This window comes from Callithrix jacchus, chromosome 7 (assembly GCF_049354715.1).
Source record: "Callithrix jacchus isolate 240 chromosome 7, calJac240_pri, whole genome shotgun sequence".
Taxonomy (NCBI): domain Eukaryota; kingdom Metazoa; phylum Chordata; class Mammalia; order Primates; family Cebidae; genus Callithrix; species Callithrix jacchus.
Genome location: NC_133508.1, coordinates 127,110,913 through 127,131,306, shown reverse-complemented (window position 1 = coordinate 127,131,306; position 20,394 = coordinate 127,110,913). Strand labels below are relative to the sequence as shown.

Sequence of the window (20,394 nt, the reverse complement as noted above, 5' to 3'; positions counted from 1 at the left end):
CCCTGTAGTTCACTGATAAATCTGCAAGCAGGAGTAGAATAAAAGAAATTGGGAGAGTTCAAAGAGAAACATAAATTATCCGGATTATCTTCAATGTATGAACAGGACAAAGATAAAGAATTCTAAATATGGAAAGCAAACAAATAAAACTGCTCTAAAAGGATTTTTTTAAATGATTATTTTAGAAATTTACTATAATAATTGAAAAATAACTTGCTATTTATTTTTAGCAAATAAAAATATCTCACCAAGTGAGATGTTATCAACTGCCAGGTTGTGGTCCAATCTATGTAAAGGAATAAATAGCATCAGCCTTAGAAGATAATAGCCATACTTTGTTATTGCATCACAGAAGGCTTGTACCTAAGGCAAAAGTCATGGCACTTGTTATCATTTATGTGTGTTGGATGGCAAGTGATTTTTTTCAATCATTATTATGCTTTTTAGAAGTTAAGATTATTTGGACTCTATAAATATCATTAATTTGGATAAGACAGGTTCCACACATCTCAAATAAATAGGTCTTTTACCTATTTAGGGAGAATTTCATCTATGTTCTTTTCCATTTTTCAGAATCATCCAGATAATGGCTGATCTCTGGAGAGAAAAGACTCTTCTTTGCTCCTCCTTACTTCTTTCTAGGTGAAAGAGGGCTTGATAGAGATGGTGACCTTTAAGGAAAAGTACTGAACCTTGGTGTCACAAGGGCTTAAGTTTCTCCCTTGGGATCAGGCTGTTTTGACTCTCACTTTAGAGCTTCTAGAGGGAGTCATCATTTGGAAGTCTCCCTTTTTCCTTAAAACTGATGTGAATACAATAGGTCTAAAGCTGCCTCTCTCTGGGAAGTTGGTGGCAGCCTAGGAGGGCCTGAGGAAGGTTGTTCAGATGAGCTTTAGGAAGAATCAATAATAAATCAAAACCTCTTTCGCCTCTCTCTTCTTCACTCCTCTATTTTCCCCTTCCCCTCTCTCCTCTGTCTCTTCTTTACCCAGATTACCTATTTTTTGACCTGAGTACAGCAGAGATTAAAGTGCAGAAAAAGAAGCTAAGGAGTTTTGTTTTGTTTCGTTTTTTCCCCAGAACTCCCTGCCATGTCCCTGCCATTTTTTTCTAGGTACATAGATTTTTTTCAGAGTTTCGGCAAAGAAAGTCCTTGAGACTTATCTGAAGTCTGGCCTAGCTCACCAGGAAACTGATAATGAGGTTTAGGGCCACAGCCTTAGCTTTAATTAAATGTTCTTCTGCCCGGTCTTGTCCTTTGACTATGTCTATATAGCTCCTGCAAAGTCTTCTGGGAGATGGACATAGGTAGCTATGGGAATTGGGGCATTTAGTTCTGGATTCTAGACCTCTTTCAATCTCTGTTTGTCAGAGGCCCAACTAATCACACTTATGTCTGTATGAAGATGCCCGAAATGAAGTTTTTTGTTTTGTTTTTCAATTGGGGAGGATCAGAGTAATTACCCAAGAGAATATATTTTGAGGTCTGTGGTTTTTAACCACAGGCTAAAACAATACATTTCTATTTTATCATCTTTTTTTTTTTCACAATAAGTCTGTAAAATGGAAGTGATGCCTATCCTGCTCATTTCATAAAACTGGGCCTCAGAAAAGTCATGTGTTTCACCTAAACTCATACTAAAAGCATAGGGAAGAGCCCATGTTTTCTGTTTGACATTTTGGGGAAAGATTTATTTTTTCTCTTTAAATTAACTTATTTAGCTGAAGTCATTTTTTATTAAACCCAGGTTTTCTATTTCCTGTGAGCATATAAGGTTTCTTATAAGGTAAAATGATGAGGTAGTTGATGGCCTACTTATTAGACAAAAGATCTTTGCAGAATTTTAAAAGTATAAAATTAAATGACTGATATAATCATGCACACGAGTGTTCTACAAGGGAATATCTCTACAACACTGTCTCAGCTTGCATTAAGCATTTTCTGAGTCCAGTATCTAGTACCTATAAAACTTAACATCAATATCCTAAACAATAAGCTAACATATTGAACTTAAGGTCACATAGCCCCAGCTTTCGATATCACTGCAAAGAATCTTACCAGCTTTTAAGAACTAAAATAACTTGAGTAGGGAGATGCCAATTCTATTTTAAGATGGCTGACCCTAATACTACCAGTAGTTCAAACACTTCTTAGGAAAGCTAATGTTTTGAACTTGTCATTACATGATGAAAAAAGTTGCTATGTATGTTTCAAAGCCTTCACGTAGGGCCAGGAGCAGTGGCTCACACCTGTAATCTCAGCACTATGGGAAGCCGAGGCAGGTGGAACACCTGAGATCATGAGTTTGAGACCAGCCTGGCCAATGTGGTGAAACCTCATCTCTACTAAAAATACAAAAATTTGCTGGACATGGTGGTGCATGTCTGTAGTTCCAGCTACTCAGGAGGCTGAGGTAGGAGAATTGCTTGAACCCAGGAGGCAGAGGTTGCAGTGAGCCAAGATTGCACCACTGGACTCAAGCCTGGGTGACACAGCAAGACTCCATCTCAAAGAAAAAAAAAACCTTTATGCTCTTATTAGAAACAGGAAGTGCTGTTTTATCAAAAAAGCTTGTCATGGACCAGGCTCCAGCACTTTGGGAGGCTGAGGTGGGCGGATCACTTGAGGTCAGAAGTTTGAGACCATTCTGGCCAACATAGTGAAACCCTGTCACTACTAAAAATAAAAAAATTAGCTGAGCATGGTGGTGCATGGATGTAATCCCAACTACTAGGGAGGCTGAGACAGGAGAACCGCTTGAACCCAGGAGGTGGAGGTAGCAGTGCACACACTCCAGCCTGGGTGACAGAGCGGGACTCCATCCCCCCTGCCAAAAAAAAAGCTGTGCATGGTGGCACATGCCTGTAATCCCAGCTACTCAGGAGGGAGAGGCAGGAAGATCACTAGAGCCCAGGAGTTTCAAACCAGCCTGGGAAACAGTGAGAATCTGTCTCCAAAATAAGAAAACAAAACAAAAATAAAGCAAAGCTCAAAGTCCTTATTTGCTAGAAACCCCCAAGTGGATATTTACAGAACGTTACCATGCCTCACAAATGTTATCCTTTGTAATACCCCATATCACTTTTAGCCCCTGGAATATAGTTTATTCTTGTATTCCTATAACCACCCTGTATATAGAATATCAAGAATCTTAATTTTCCCAGGTAGGCTTAACTGTGCTTTCTCCTTTGTACCCACTGCACTTTATTGAAACTATAGCAATTATGTTGTTTTCAAAGGATGCATATGAATGTTTATCTTTGTAGCTGTTCAAATATCTTTAGGACCAAAGCTAAGTTTCTGTGTCATTAGAAATTAGCATAGTGCCTATAAGAGTTGCAGAATAAATTGTCGCAATGAATATGTTATTTTGCCTCTGCAACTATTCTCTAAGCTCCTTTATTCTGTATTCCTCATAATACCTAACACAGTACTGGGAACCTAGTGAACATTTGGTAAGTATCTGTTGAGGCATTTATAGTTTCATAGCAAAAAATTCATTAAACAAAACTCTTTTATCACCAAATATTCTCCAGCAATATCTAGATATTAATATGTCAAGGATGCTATAAAAGAGATTTCCATATTGGACTTAAGTCACTTATAAATTCTCTTCCAATTCTGAAAGTGTATTATTTTTTAAGGAAATTTACCTAGTGTAGGACTACAACCTTCATGGATAAAAATAAACCAGTATCATGAAGCTATCACCATTATTCAAGAAACACTACATTTTAAATGACTTTTTAAAAATTCCTAAAAGACTAAAGTATACTAAATAGTTAATGAACATAAGCAAAGTTCATTTGAAAACTGATTGTTTAGAATGAGAAAAACACTTTTTCACAAAATAACATGAAGGTTATTAGACTCTCTGGGCAGCTCATAAAATCCAATCCATGGGTACACTGTGAAGCACTGATACTCTTACAGAACTTCATCACAGTGAGTAGGAAGGTCTACACTGGGATGCCGGCAACACACTTCATACATCGGTATGAATAGGCAACCACCTGGATAGGAAAAACCTGGCTTTCACCATGACAATTATCAAACATTTTATTATAAAAACAACCATATATGGCAAAATCCCCCAAATTTTCATTTCTGTAAAACATATTCCCATCATTTCCCTGAAATAACTCTGTAACTTGCTCTAATGAGGTACCTCAATTTCTACAGTTTCTTAAGTTTCTTTGCCATAACAGCAGAAGTTTTTTCTATACAAACTTTGGCTGTAGTTTGCCTATATATCAGGGCACATAACAAAATATGCCATGATTTGTTGCTCTCTTATTAGCATGTTATTACATTATGTCATCAAAAATTTTTCTTTTCAAGTTGGTTACTCTTAACACATTAGGCCCTGTCTCTCTGGCACTGGGTTTATGCTAATTATTCTCTGGATGAAGCCCCAGCTTTCCCATCAGGCTCTGCAGAAGGCTATAGTAAAACTTTCACACACCAACGAAAGATCATTTGTTACTAGTTGCTTTTTTTTTTTTTTGAGACAGAGTCTTGCTCTGTCGCCCATGTTGGAATGCAGTGGCGTGACCTTGGCTCACTATAGGCCCCACTGCCGGGTTCATGTGATTTTCGTGCCTCAGCCTCCAGAGTAGCTGGGATTACAGGTGTGTGGTACCACACCCAGCTAATTTTTTTGTATTTTAGTAGAAATAGGGTTTCAGCATCTTGGCCAGGCTGGTTTTCAACTCCTGACCTCAGGTGATCTGCCTGTGTTGGCCTCACAAAGTGCTGGGATTACAGGCATGAGGAACCATGCCTGGCCTTACTAGCTGCTTTTTATAATTTTGGGAGACAATTGGATTTTTCTGACATCCTCATTAAATATTCCACACAAAGCTTTCCTCCACCAGTTTCTGATGCATTCCTAATCTGCATTTTGTATCATTGTTATTAGTAAGATAGTTTAGTGAATTCACAAAGGTGCTAAAGCACTAATGCATTCAATCATCCAAATATGTCTCGAGTTTGTGCTGAGTCTAAGTTACTCAGGAGTAAAAAAATGAATCAGATATGAATCTTGCCTGTAAGCAACTTGAAATAGTATAGGAGTAATGAAATAATGCCCTTAACACTTTGTGCCATACACTGTTGCTCACTGAGTGCCAATCAAGGGGGTGATGACAACTGTTTTGGTAATTCATGTGGTTCCAGCTTCCAAGCTACTATGGGATTAAATTCTTTATCCTAACTCTGAGAAGGCAGATGTAAAGCTGGATGTGTACATCTAAGACACCTGACATTTGTGGGGGTACAAGTGCTCTAGGACACTAGATGACTGGCCCTTAATTTGGGTCAGCTCTTGTTTCAAGCCTTACTAAGTGGATCCATGTAAGAAAAAACTGAAAGGGGCCACTTGTGCCCTTACGCCATCACTGTACCTGCCACACTGCCCTCTTCTGCTCCCTCTGTGTGGAATGTTCTTCCTGCAGTTAGCCTCCCTCTCTCAGGTCCTTTTGTTCTGCCCAAACATCACCTTTTCAGAGAGGACTTCCTTGACTACTCTATTTTGAGGGAGACCCCCTGCACACTCTCTCCTTGTAGTCTTTCTCAGAGTACTTATATCTGGCGTAGTATTTTAAATGTACTTATTGTTGGCAGGGATTTTGTCATTTTTTTTACTGCCTAATTCCATTGCCTAGAAATACTGTGTAAAGAACAAATAATTCTCATGTCATGACATATGGATTCCCCTTGTAGCTTCCCCTCCACCCAGGTTATTCAATTTCTGGAAGTGTATCTCCAATAATAGAAAATTTACAACCTAACATGACATTCTCAGAAAGTCCTTAGCTTTTTAAAAGCTTGTGTTTGTATGAGCCAAAATATTCCATCCATTAAGATAACTTTTAAGATAAGATTATTAAATCTTTCAAAAAAATCTAATTGGAATTTTATTAATATTGCATTGAATTTATGAAAAAATTTGTGGAGATTAGACATTTTTGTAAAACCAATTCTCTGCCATTCAAAAACATGAAATGTATTTCCAGTCATTCAAATTGCCTTATATGCCATTTATGTCTTTGACATTTAGAAGCTATCTATGAAGGTCTTGTGTATTCTTGGTTATTTCAATTCCTAAATACCTAATCGTTTTTGTTGCTATTTTGGATAGTATCTTGTGTGTTTTTTTGTTGTTGTTGTTAAATATTTAAGTTGGTATCTATCTTTCCAGTTAGGAGTATCTTAGTTCATAATTTTAGAAGTGGACAGAAAACAATATCAATGGATTAAGTTGTTTTTTTTCCTATATGAAAACTTTCTGTTCTAAAACAATTGGAATTCTAAAACAGGTATAACAAAAATTCAGGATTTTACAAAGGAAATCAGTAGCATAGAAGCAGCAGCAGCTGGAGAGATCCAAGATGGCTGATCACTGACAGCTCAGGATTGTAGCTCCCAGTGAAAGTTCAGAGAACGAGAGGACGCCACACTTTCAGACGAATTTTTGTTGCTCACGGACCAGCAGATTTCCAGTGGAGGAGCCCCACGGGTCGCCAGCACGACTCTTGTGGCTGGCGCAGCGGTTTTGCCGGCGCCTTGGCGCGGCAGCTCTTCATGCAGAGTAAACGAACTGGTTCCCTTACTGACCGGTGTTTGGAGCTCTGGGAAGGCAGAGCTGCTTGTTGCGGACTCAAGAAGGAAGCCAGACCAGAGATTCCCAGGCAGAAGAGCACCATCAATCTTATCGCTGCTATTTTGGCTGGCGCAGTGGGTTGCTTGAATCCCAGCACTGGGAATCAATAAATTGGACGTCGACTCAGAAACCTAATTAGAAAGGTGGTAATTGTAAAGACGACAGATGGATAAATTTATAATAAAGGGAAAAAACCAGCCTAAGAAGGCCGAGCATACCCAAAATCAGAAGCCCTCACCCTCTACAGGGGATTGCAGTGCCTCATCAGCAACGGAACAAGGCCTGATGGAAAAGGACTGTGTTCCATTATCTGAAGTAGGCTTCAGAAGGTGGATGATAAGAAACTTCTGGGAATTAAAAGAACTTGTTCTAACCCAATGTAAAGAAACTAAGAACTTTGAGAAAAGGTTTGACGAAATGCTGAAAAGAATAGACAATATAGAGAGGAATATAAATGAACTAAAGGAGTTGAAAAATACAACACGAGAACTTAGTGAAATATGCACAAGTTTAAATAGCAGAATGGATCAAGCAGAAGAAAGGATATCAGAGGTCGAAGACCAACTTAATGAAATAAAACAACAAGACAAGAATAGAGAAAAAAGGATGAAAAGGAATGAGCAAAGTCTCCAAGAAATATGGGACTATGTGAAAAGACCTAATATACGTTTGACTGGTGTACCTGAATGTGATGGAGAGAATGAATCCAAGCTGGAAAATACTTTTCAGGATATTATCCAGGAAAATTTTCCCAATCTAGCAAAGCAGGACACTATTCAACCCCAGGTAATACAAAGAACACCACAAAGATATTCCTCAAGAAGAGCAACCCCAAGGCACATAATTGTTAGATTCACCAGGATCGAAATGAAGGAGAAAAAACTAAGGGCAGCCAGAGAGAAAGGCCAGGATACCCATAAAGGGAAGCCTATTAGACTTACAGTAGATCTCTCAGCAGAAACCCTACAAGCCAGAAGAGAGTGGGGGCCAATATTCAACATACTTAAAGAACAGAACTTTCAGCCTAGAATCTCATATCCTGCCAAACTAAGCTTCACAATTGAAGGAAAAATAAAATCTTTTATGAACAAGCAAGTACTCAGAGATTTTATTACCACCAGGCCTGCTTTACAAGAACTTCTGAAAGGAGCATTATACATAGAAAGGAACAACCAGTATGAGCCTTTCTAAAAATAGACCAAAAAGTAAAGAGCATCAACATAAAGAAGAATTTACATCAACGAATGGATAAAATAGCCAGTTAACATCAAATGGCAGTAACCCTAAATTTAAATCGACTAAATCCCCCAATCAAAAGATACAGCCAAAACCTAACAGTATATCCAAAGATACACAAAGCTCAAAACAAAGGGTTGGAGAAAAATTTACCAACCAAATGGAGAGCAAAAATAAATAAATAAACAAAAAGCAGGAGTTGCAATTCTCACATTTGATAAAATAGATTTCAAAGCAATAAAGATACAGTGGTAAAAGGATCAATGCAACAATAAGAGATCTTAATACCCAGATACATAAGACCCATAATGAGATTTAGACTCAACGAGACAGAAAATTAATAAGGATATCCAGGACTTCAACTCAGATCCGGAACAAGTAAACTCAATAAATATTTATAGAGTTCTCCATTTTAAATACACAAAATATTGATCGGCCATTATTAATACCCATTTTTAGAATGAAGCAATATTCCTGTTCTCTCTCCCCCTTTTTCTTCCTCTTTCTTCCTCTCCTTCTCTCCTTTTTTTTACTTTTCAACATCCTAGTTCCTCACTGCTACTCAATACATTCCTCTGAACACCTGATTCCTTGTGATTCTCCCGTCCCACTGAAACCTCCAATCCATAAAAAAAAAAAAAGAATGAAGTTTCCTCCACTTGCTCTGACCTCCCTTTGCTTTTTCTTAAAAAAAAATATATATATATATAAAGTATATATATATATTTTATATATATATACTTTGTCAGTTTCACTCGTCCATATTTCTGCCTGGCTTCTGTAAATATTTAAAGTTTGAGGATGTGGATTTGAAACATTCTTCACCACTCAGTATTGCCAATTATTATTGGCTTAGGCCACAGGATTAAAATTTTTATGTACTGTATCTATTTGAAATCAGTTTATTTATTTATTTTTTTGAGACAGAGTTTCGCTCTTGTTACCCAGGCTGGAGCACAATGGTGCAATCTCGGCTCACCGCAACCTCCACCTCCTGGGTTCAAGCAATTCTCCTGCCTCTGCCTCATGAGTAGATGGGACTACAGGCGCGCGCCACCATGCCCAGCTAATTTTTGTATTTTCAGTAGAGATGGGGTTTCACCATGTTGACCAGGATGGTCTCGATCTCTTGACTTAGTGATCCACCTGCCTCGGCCTCCCAAAGTGCTGGGATGATAGGCGTGAGCCCCAGTGCCCAGTCTTGAAATCAGTTTATTGTGTAATAATTAATATATATTATGTTATAAATATAATCATCTGTATCTTAACATTATTATATTGCTCATCTTTATTTGGTTTAATTTTCTCTCCTATGGAAAGCATGGAGTTATTATTATAGCAACATATGATTTTACATATACCTTTAAGTCAATAATAATACAAAAAAAAAAAAATAGAAGCAGCAGTGGCATTCACAATTTACATTAAACAGAAGACTCCAGATATAACACAGAAACTTACCTACAATTAAAATGTAGTACCAATGTTAGCCTAATCCTCACCACAGGGCCCCTATATTGTTGATATTCACTCAGGGTGGCTGGCAAATTATGAATTTTAGGAAAAGTTACCCATTGTAATCTCAAACCTTTTGGAAGGTCAAATGGTTTTATTGGGACAAGCTGAAGGCAGCCATCACATTTACATTAGCATAGGAAAGAGAGCAGGTCAAAAGCTTTCCCAGTTTTAGTCTGTTTACCCCACATCCCTTTGTCTCCACTCTGTTTACTAATGCAAATTTTGTGCTGGGTGGCCCTCTCAGGAGGAGATCAAAGGGGAATTACCTGTTAATAGTGTTTACTCTGGGCCCAGGACCTAAAGTTTTTATCAGTCCTAAAACTATTCTCTTAATCATGTTAATTATCCACATGTGTTAACTTAGAACCTCTCTTATAAAATCACGGAATAAATGTGTGGATGAACAAGAAGTCTGGGTCGATTGGCTGCATTTCACCCTCTGAAAGCAGCTAACAGCCATCCCTAGCACACTTGTATCACTGTTAACAGTGCGAGAGTGCATTTGTTCACCTGTGGTTGAATTAGGGGCTGCAGGCCAGACCTCTGCTGGTGGTGGCGGACGTCTCAGGTGGTAATCGTGATGTGATCGAGGTCATACTATATTGCTGAGAGCATCAGAATGCTACCAGTGCTCTCAGTGAAATGGGAAACAGAAGACTTTGAGAGGAAGAAAGTAAGGGCAGTAAGTGGTACAGTAAATCTGTTTGCTGATATGATCAGAGGACTGGGGAAAATCTCCAAGTCATGTCAAAATGTACTTATTTAACATAGGCCTTTAAACAGAAGTTTTGAATGATTCACACACAGGATCAACAACAGAGGCTAAATCTATACCTTACATAGGAAAACAGCCTGATATTCTGCCAGTACTTTCTTATTTGATGAAAAAGATGTATTATCAAACAACCAATAGGCAACAAGATCGTAACAATCCATAATAGTGGGAAAAAAGGAAACATTCCCCATTCATTGACTGGCATTGGATTGTATCAGATAATCTAAGAAAAGCATTTAGATTCATGCCCTATCTTAAGCCCAAGATGGTAAGGTGAAAGGCACTCCTATGTTATTCTTGTGGCCAGGAATTCAGTCCATGTAAAATTATCAAGGTGATAGATAAGAAGTAAAATTCTAGGGAAGATAAAAAGTGTCAGTTCTAATAAAGCACCATAAAAAAGGAGGTCCCAACTAAGGCATATTTTTGTTACTGGATGTAACAGAGGTTATTTGAAATAGTGTTTCTTTCACAGCATTCACCGCCATCCCCACAAGATGACAAAGGTTGCTCTTTACAATTATTTTCACCATCTAAATAATTTTTGTTTCATATTCCCCAAAGACCCTAGTACTTTATACAACTGGGCCGGTGCAGTGGTTCACACCTGTAATCCCAGCACTTTGGAGAGCTGAGGAGGGCAGATCACTTAAGGCCAGAAGTTCAAGACCAACCTGGCCAACATGGTGAAATCCCGTCTCTACTAAAAATGCAAAAATTAGCTGGGTGTGGTGGCAGGTGCCTGTAATCCCAGTTACTAAGATGGGTGAGGTATGAGAATTGCTTGAACCTTAGAGGCAGCAGTTGCAGTAAGCTGAGATTGCACCACTGCACTCCAGCTTGGGTGACAGTGAGGCTTTGTCTCAAAAAAAAAAGAAAGAAAGAAAGAAAGAAAAGGAACTTTATAAAACATATCTGAGATGAGGTCTTGGTTTTAAGCCCTCAGTTCTGATTTCATCAGAATTCTGATGTAATCAGTATTACTGATTCTAAGTAAGAATTTCTGGGCTTCCATCTATAAAATTCAAATTTGGCAAAAGAAAAAGATCTACTACAAATCCCAGAAAGTATAGAGCAGATGACTGTATGGGGGGAGTAGAAGCAAGAATTCAGGGCACATTATCAACATGAAGTCTTCTGAAATCTTTCTGGAATCTGTAATTTTGATTGCCTGTACTTTCCAGCCAACTGCCTGTGAGCATTTTCACCTGAAGGTCATTTGTCATGGAGCTGACATTGATGGCTTTAAATCAGAGAAGCAGAAATTAATTTCAGTATCCCCTAAAGATCAAAGTGGGGATCAGCTCTAACCAACAAACTCACATGTCCTAAATGATTTGATAGTGTGACCCTGCTGGCCACTTTGCTCCTAGTGATTGGATTAAGTCTTCCAGGATTTTTTTTTGTAGGTGGCTTCATCATTGAAATAATTCTTTTTTTCCCCCCCTTCAAATTCAGAAAGCAGGAAATGTCTTTTCTATGAAACAATCACAAGGCAGGTCCCCTAGGGCTTCCAGGGGGCTTGCGTCTTCCAGTTCCTGTTTCTGGTTTCTAACTGCTAATTCTATATTTGGTAATGGTCTACCCATGGGCTGTTTTGGATTTGGTCATAATAAGATAACCTGGAGTCACTGAGCAGAGATCTAAAGCAATCTTATTTTTCCAGGAAGCAACGTGTTGACCTTGCAGGATTTGGTCTGTTTTGCTGAATGTGTTGAGTTTTTGAATAGTGTTTATAGCACAAAGCTGGGTGTTTACACTATTGGTCCTTAAGGGTGTATGACTGTACAGGAATAGGACAGACACATATACTCCTACGCTCTCCTGGCTTGCAGTGAGTTTATATTTGTTCTTATGTAAATTGATGTAATCTAAGGAATGCTCTTTATACATGCTCTTATTCCATAGCAGCCTTGAAAATAGCTACTTGCTCAGTAATGAATAAATATTTGTCAGACAAGTAAGGCAAGAGTGCTGGTTCTAATCCTTTTACATAAGGGCAAGAAAGAATCAACACCCCCTTGATAGATAATGACCCCTCGATCCCCTAGTATCTTCCAAGCTGAGTAGTGTTAAACTTATATGAATACAATGTTTTAGGAGTAAACAAATAATCAACTGTTAACTTGACACGAAAAAAGCAACTTACAAAATAGTTACTCTAAAAACTGTTGAATTACTATTTCATCATCAAGAGTGTTCTTCCACCTTAGATTTTGCCTTGTCATGTACTCCAATCTAGGACTTAACTTTTGTTGTAACTAAGATCCGAAAGAATGATTGCACTTTTCATTTTACAAGGGGAAAATCAAAGCCTAAAAATATATTTTAACAACTTTAGCATCACCTTGGAAATGAGAAAGGAACTCAAACTTCACAGAGAATCCTTTGTTTATAAAGTTATCAGTTATTAAGCCAATTTTAGTGGATTATCATAGCAGAGCTAAAATAAGAGCTTAAATTCTTCCCCTACAGAACATTACTTTCATTTGTTATACAGATCCTAGGTGGTTTTTGCTTTAATAACATATATCATGCATTCTTTCTTGTTTTGTTAATGCTTACTATAGATTGGAAGCTTTTCTTTTTAAAATAGCAAGTATATAGTGAATATTCCTTAATATTTTAATTTGAAATTCATAAAATTGATACTTTTTGTAACTATTTTCTCTTTTTATCATTTTGCACTTGTTTTTACACTGAAAATCCTGTTTTATAAGCCAAACACTGCTCTCACAATCTGTGCAATTGTGATGGTTCCGTAATATTTGATAGCAATGTGCACAGGGGTGACAGACATATCCTGGAAAATCAGCCTCAGATGTAAACCTCAGCTGTATCCCCCTTGGCTTTGGGGCAAGTTATCTAACATTCTGTACTCTGGAATTCTCACCTAAAAAATGGGACTAATCTACTTTCACAGGTTTGTTCTGGGAACCAAATAAAATACAAACAGATTCTAGCATAGGCTCTCTTGCCAGTGTTACTCAATGTATGTGCTATTAGCATTCTGGATAAAACAATTCTTATGCTTTATGGGAATGTCCCACCAATTGCAAGACGCTTAATATCCCTGACTACCCTCTCTGAAAAATGCCATCTGGGCCTCTGGTCACTGTGCCAACCTGTGAAGGCTTTGTAAAATGATTACACTAAGTATTCTGTTAATGCTGAGTTTCCCCTCTTCATTCCTCTTATTAAAATATATATTCTGGTTTTGTATATTCATTCTTTGAGACTTCACTCAATTCTCTTCTCCTTGAGTCCCTAACTTCCAGTGGCTGAAACACAACATTGTATCTGATGCTCTTGAGGCACCATTAAGGCACTTACACATTGGAAGACATTGCTTATTTGTTTCTATGGTCTTCAGACTATTAGCAATCTAAGGATATGGGCTGTGCTGTTTTCTTTTCAGCATCTAGCACCCAGCACAGTGCCTGACGTATTGCTGGTGCTCAGGATTGTTTGTTGAATTGAGTAGTCCACCGCATATGAATTCTGTGCCCTGCAGCCTTCATATTCTGATGCAATGTTTCTTTTGGCATCTCATTTTTTCTCAGAACCTTGTCACCTCAGACACTTCCTGTACGCAGTCAACTGGCATCAGATTTCTTTGTAATGGCTGCAGAGATGAAAGAGGCCTATGTGTGAAGGGCCCGGGTTAGTTAACCTATCTGAGCAGGAGCCACTGATCGTGGGGGGTAACAGTGGTGGTGCTTAATGGGCTGGTCAGTGAGGAGCCCAAAAGGCTTCTGGACTGTACAGACACACTGTGGGGCTGTGCTGCAGGAAGATGATTCTGACCATCACACAGGAACAGAGGTTTAGCTTGCAGATGAATCCCCTCTTGTACTTACTGTAGGCACATCTACTAAATGATGCTCATTATAGACATTTTCATAGGTACACTTTTTTTTTTTTTTTTTAGACCAAGTTTCACTCTATCACCAGGCTGGAGTGCAGTGGTGAGATCTCGGTTCACTGCAAGCTCCACCTCCTGGGTTCAAGCAATTCTCTTGCCTCAGCCTCCCTAGTAGCTGGGACTATTTTTGTATTTTTTTTTTTTTTTGAGACTCTATTTTTTTATTTTTTAAAGTAAAACGAGAAGCGATACTGGAGCTCTACGTATTTGTCATAAATTAGGTCACTGTCTCCCTGGAGGGAATCCAAGGAGGCAAAGCAGTAAGGGGCCTTACGGGTACAGTGTCACAGGTAAGGCTGGTCCGAGGACAGCTCCCACCTCTTTATGGGAGGCGCTAGAGTCACCGCCTTCTTCTCAGTGGCTGCTACAGCAGAGCTCTCTGCTGGCTTGCCTGACACCAGCACCTTCTGCGAGGACATGATGTTGGAAGGGGGCACAGATTCCTGGCAGCCATCGCGAGTACAATAGTAATTGTTGGAGAGCTTGCGGTTGGGACCCACAGGGAGCTTGGGAAGAGGCTGAGTTCACTTGGAGATCTCCTGGTAATGCAGCTGCAGCTTCGCCAGCAGGTCATGCCCGGACGCCCAGTTCCGCAGCCGCTGGACGATACGGGTGGCGGACGCCATCTTCCGTCCGCGCCTCTGAAGAGCACCCTAATTTTTGTATTTTTAGTAGAGATTGGGTTTCACCCATGTTGGCCAGGATGGTCTCAATCTCTTGACCTCGTGATCCATCCACCTTGGACTCCCAAAGTGCTGGGATTACAGGCATTAGCCACGGAGCCTGGCTCCAGGTACACTCTTGTTTTCATTCGTTTCATTGCAAATTAACTAATTATTCTAAAAGATTTTCTGTGTCCTTTCTTTTTTCTGCACTTTGACCTGCCATGGAACATATAAATAAGAGAAACAGTTCCCTGTGCTTGTTAGGCAGATCCTGCAGTAGCGCCGTGAGCCACGGCACAGTAATAAAGACAGGTTTCTAGTGCTCCTGCTGATCTGTCACTTCCCTCTACTAATTCCCAAACTAGGCATCCCAAATCTGCGTTTCTTGAGACCCCCACTCTACTCCCTTCCTTGTTGCCACTTCCTGCTACATCCCTCACCCACACAATCTCTCAGCAAATGTGTTGTTTTCTCCATCACAGAGAAACAACAAGCCATAAGGCACAGACTCCCTTCTTTGTCTCCATACCAAATAAAAATGCATCTGTAGCTGTCATTCCCATTCTGGTGGAAGATGCCTCCTGCACCCAAATCAAGGGTAATCCTTTCACTTAGATCTCAGATCTTCACCTCCTTCCTCCTGAAAATCACTATTATTAACCCCAAGCTCCTGGGTTTTACATCCAACTGATTACTTAATATCTCCATGTCGATGTTTAACATATGTCACAAACTTAACATGTTTAAAAACAAATTTTTCTAGTTGCTGAGGTCTAAAAATCTTGCTCATCCTTGATTTTACTTTTTTTTTTGAAATGGAGTCTTGCCTTGTCACCCAGGCTCGAGTGCAAAGGTGCAATCTTGGCTCACTGCATTCTCCACCCCTTGGGTTTAAGCAATTCTCCTGTCCCGGCCTCCCAAGTAGCTGGGATGACAGGCATGAGCCATCATGGCTGGCTGATTTTTGTATTTTTAGTAGAGATGGGGGTTTCACCATGTTGGCCAGGCTGGTCTTGAACTCATAACCCCAGGTGATCCACCTGCCTAGGTCTCCCAAAGTGCTGAGATTACAGGTATGAGCTACTGTGCCCGGCCAATTTCTCTTTTTCTCTTGTATTTCACATTTAATCTTCCAGCAAGGTGGATTTTCCTTCAAAATTCATAAAGAACAACTGCTTGCTTTCACCCTACTCCAAACCATGTAATTATTTTCTTGCCTGGATTATTGCACTAGCCTTCCAAATACCACCTCCACTTCCATCCTTAGCCCCCTACAATGTATTCTCAACAGCTGTAGTGATCTTGTTAAACATAAATCATGCCAATCTTCTGCTCATATTCCTCCAAACATGTTCTGTCTCACTCAGAACAAAGCCAAGCCCTCCAGGAGCCTACAAGGCCCTACATGATCTGGCACCCATTGTGTCTTAGGCCTCACCCTCTACTGCACTTCCCCTCACTCACATTTCTCTGGCACACTGGCCTGGCTTTTCTTGAACCAGTATCTCCTATAACTTAATAGGTCAATCTTTGATGTGTCAAGGAGCCTGCTGAATCACAGGTTTCAGCACAGTCACAGAAGTCCAATGATACAGCTTCCTACAGGGCATTTATCGCTCTTCCAGGCCAGATACAGCTGACCAATCAGCAGTCATTTATGCCATAATGTTGCCTAGTAACACAGCTAACATTCCACCTTTATGGGGTCTCCAGGGAAACAGAACTAGAAAACTGAAAAAATCATAAAACCAAATTCTTCTGCAGAAAAGGAAGGGCCCTGAGGCTTCCTTTCACTATGTGCCTATTGCTCTCGCTGTTCCCTCTGCCTGGAAGCCTCCTTCCAGCACATCTGTGTGGCTTGCTCCTGTACCTCCTTTAATTCTTTGGCCAAAAGTCACCTTTCCAATGAGGCCTTCCCAGGCCATCTTATTTGAGGACTGCAGCTTCTATCTTACTTAAAGGAAGCTTCTACTGTCTTGGCATGCTTTATTTTTTCCATTGCCTTTATCATCTTCTAACATATTTACAAATTGATTTTGCTTAATTTGCTCATTTTCCCCATAGAATTTAAAGTCCATAAAGCTGGGATTTTTGTCAGTTTTTTCCTTCATTGATAATTCTTAGAACAGTGCCTGATACATAGCAGGTTCTTCAACAACTATTTTATTTATGAATGGATTCACTGGCACCCTTTGTTGGAGGGAAGGAGGGCAAAATATTTTTAGTGACCAAATAAAAGACAGCATGATGTGAAGGACTAAGAACTGGAACTTGGGAACCAAATTGCCTGGATTGAATAAAGGCTTTCACATTCACATTGGGAGGATCCATAACCTCTCTGTGCCTCACGTGTCTAATTTGTAAGTGGGGATAGTAACAGAACCTACACCTTAGAGTTATTATGAGGATGACATTTGTTAAAATACATGTAAAGTGTTCAAAAGAGCTCCTGACACATAGAAAGCAGGATGTGTTCACTATTTTTAAGGCCAACTTTTAAAAGTCCTTTATTTTCACTCTGTACCACTTCTAGTAATTTCTCTCTCTCCATAAATCCCCTCTTCCAGCTGATCGACCTGAAAATCACATCTACCCCATAGCTTCTATAATACGTTGATTTCCATTGACTTTTCCAACCACCGACATAAGATTTCTAATGATGTAGTTGCTACTTTCCTCTTCTTAGTCCATGAGTTAGTTGTGTGGCCTGTCATCACTGTCCATGGCTTCCTTTGAGTTCTGACACATGTCTCTCTCCTGGTTTCCACCTGTCCTTATGGCTGCCCCTTCTCAGTCTTCTTCAAGGGCTCCACTTCCTTCTCCATTTACTCTTTAATGTTATTACTGACATTGTCTTCCTCATCACATTCTCCCTGGGTGATTCCATTTGCAAGCATGGCTTCAGCCCTCATGTCAACACCCCATATGTGCCAGTCCTACTGACGGTTTCCCAAAGATGGCATGTTCTTTTCACCTCTGTGACTTAGAGCTTTCTTTTCTCCTCTTGGTGTTCTCTTACTTTCAGCTAAGAAGAGGTTCTTGACTAACTTTAGCTGATTCTCCAAGTTTTAATTCAACCATCACCTTTTCTCTTATTCACAAATCAAAGTGAGGGTTTTTCTTCAGCACTCTCTTAGTGCTTTTTGGATACCTCTATCATAGTATAATACAATTTATTTTGATTGCTCATTTATTTATTTCTCCTCTAGAAATGAACTACTTATATGTATCTATGTCCTCAAAGTATGGTACCTGGAACACAGCTGTTATGCAAAAAAAAAAAAAACCTGGATTCAATACATAAATATATAGCATCTATATAATTTTTATTGGGTTTTTTAATAAATTCAGAACTAAACATTCAGTAAAATAATGATATCTCATGAAAATGTTAGTTTTTCCAGAAAATCTTATTGGGGTAATGGTAAAAGATGGAGAAAAGCAAAAAGTTCCACTTGGGCAATATAAATGGTGCTGGATAAATGCTATATTTCACTGCGAAGCCAATTTTGAAAGATAAGGGTCCCCCTTAAATGTTAGTGACATCAGATGTTATTTGACTACAGCCAATTGCTCTTTGGGCTCATTAAAATCTTTCAAGTACCACATTTACCTTATTAGAAAAACCCAATAAATAGGTGTTTCATGCTTCCTGCTATGATTACAAATACACTTACAGAGAACAGTGACTAATATTTACACGGTTAAAAATTGTACGGCCAGTTCTCTAAGGAGGTTTCTTTGACTTGTGTCTTGCTCTGGCCCTCATTCTGCCAGGGGTTTAAGCACCTACCTGTAAAGTACATCCAAACACGCCGATCATGAGCATGGCTACTGACAGGTAATCCGTAAACACATCCCACCATGGCTTCAGCACTCGGAAGGCAGGCTGCTGCTCAGAGAACTGCCGGAATTCTGTCACAGGAATCATGTTTCTGAGAAAGGAGAGATTACTCATGAATTAATTTATCTTCAAGTACAACATACTGCATTGTTAATAAATGTGGCTCCAACTCCTCACAACAGAGGTCTGAATTAGTGCAAGAGCTGTCAAGACTCATCAATGTTCCAGTGAGCCACTGAATAAACCACCAGTTGAGGAAATAAGGAGACCCAAATGGAAAAGGCAAGTACCTTTACTTGTCTTTTATTGTCCAATAACAAAGTTACCTTTGTGCTCCAGGTGGGACAGAAAGAACATGGCCAGACCCTTGCCAAGCATCAGTTATTTCCTGGACCCTCATTTCTCTTAAACAGAACGTGAACATGCCAGGATGACTACAGCCCATTCTTTGAAATGTTTTTGCTATTTATCCTACCATCTTAGGTTATTGCTTTAAGCTAATTTTTTTGCTTTAAACAATTTTTAAGTGTAATTTTAGCATTCATTTGTATTAATTCTTTATTGATACCTATTTATAAAGCATTTTGCTTGTTCCATGAGGAAGGAAAACAATGTTTCCATGTGGTCCTTGTCTTTTAAGAAGAAAGATCTTACTGATGGTGGTGGGTTGAGGCCCCAATTTTTCTTCCTTGTTTCCTTTTTGTCTCTGTGCTTGTATCTTTTTTTGTATGATTTTTTTTCTCTCTTTCCTGTACTTCTCACATTTCACTGTGAACCCCAAATGTATCCCATATCCTAATTTTCTCCTCTGAGACATCAGTTTACTCTGGAAACTCCTATCTCTAACCAAATGACAGAAGGTAAATGAAAAGGGCACACTCAAGGCTCTGGGAAAAGAGAAAAGAGGCACATTCTTTTCTTCTTGTCCTGCCTCCTCCTTTTTCCTCTGCCTTTAGTGTGACCCAGGAATTGAGGTTAATCATCCTGCTACTGTGAGAATAAAAATTCTTTATCTTATGGCAAGGAATAAGGGTGGCCAAGGAGGGCCAAAAAAATTTCACCTTCCTTCCCTAATACTGAATTAAGAACTAGGTAGACAATAAACATCCCAGATAAAAGCAAAGCGTCTTCTTTGATTACAGCTTTGGCAATGATTACAACGTTATCTATTCTGTCTTGCTGCTTTGTGACTTTTTCTTAAACAATAATTTGTCTTCTTTTTGAATCTGTTCTTTAACACAATGTTAAAAATTTCAACTGCCTGGCAGTGTCCTCCCCTACGACCTACCTACTTGACATCTGTGCAGAATACAGTCCTCTCATTTTACTGAAACACAGCTTTTCTTAACTCCTTTCTGTTACCACCACTAGGCTGCATTTTTCTTGATGGTAGAATCTACATGTTCTGCCTATACATGCCCTTAAAACATATTGGAGGCAAACGGCACAAGCTCAATACATTACTTTGTATCTTTCTAGTGTCCTTAAAATTTTAGACTAGCCCAAACTTGGATTTTCCTGACACTTTATGGCCTCTTTTTTTCTCAGTAAATTATTACAGTCCCACTGCTCCAAATATTCGATAGTCACAGTTGTCTCAGTGGCAGTAAGAACGGCATAAACTCATCTTGATTTCCAGCTTCCACTTCAGAAGCTACCGTTTTAATCTATTTTGCATCCCCATTACTTGCCATACTGCCTGAAAAACAAGAAACTGAACAACTGTCTGTTGACTAAATGAATAAATTCAGATGCTTATTCATGAA

The 20,394-nt window shown here is 39.2% G+C and overlaps 1 protein-coding gene and 1 pseudogene across 3 annotated transcripts in view; both read right to left on the bottom strand.

Moving 5' to 3' along the window:
• LRRC8C (leucine rich repeat containing 8 VRAC subunit C) overlaps positions 1-20,394 on the bottom strand; it is a 149,725-nt gene that overhangs the window by 27,742 nt on the left and 101,589 nt on the right. For 2 of the 3 annotated variants that reach the window (XM_035252085.3, XM_002751052.6), the window contains one exon: positions 18,578-18,719. In XM_035252085.3, coding sequence (XP_035107976.2) covers positions 18,578-18,715 — 138 coding nt within the window. In that variant the 5' untranslated portion in view covers positions 18,716-18,719. Of the gene's footprint in view, positions 1-16,248; positions 16,423-18,577; positions 18,720-20,394 lie in introns of those variants that run through there. The other variant, XM_035252086.3, reaches the window with a different exon arrangement.
• LOC144577043 (NADH dehydrogenase [ubiquinone] 1 alpha subcomplex subunit 7 pseudogene) lies at positions 14,244-14,755 on the bottom strand (annotated as a pseudogene).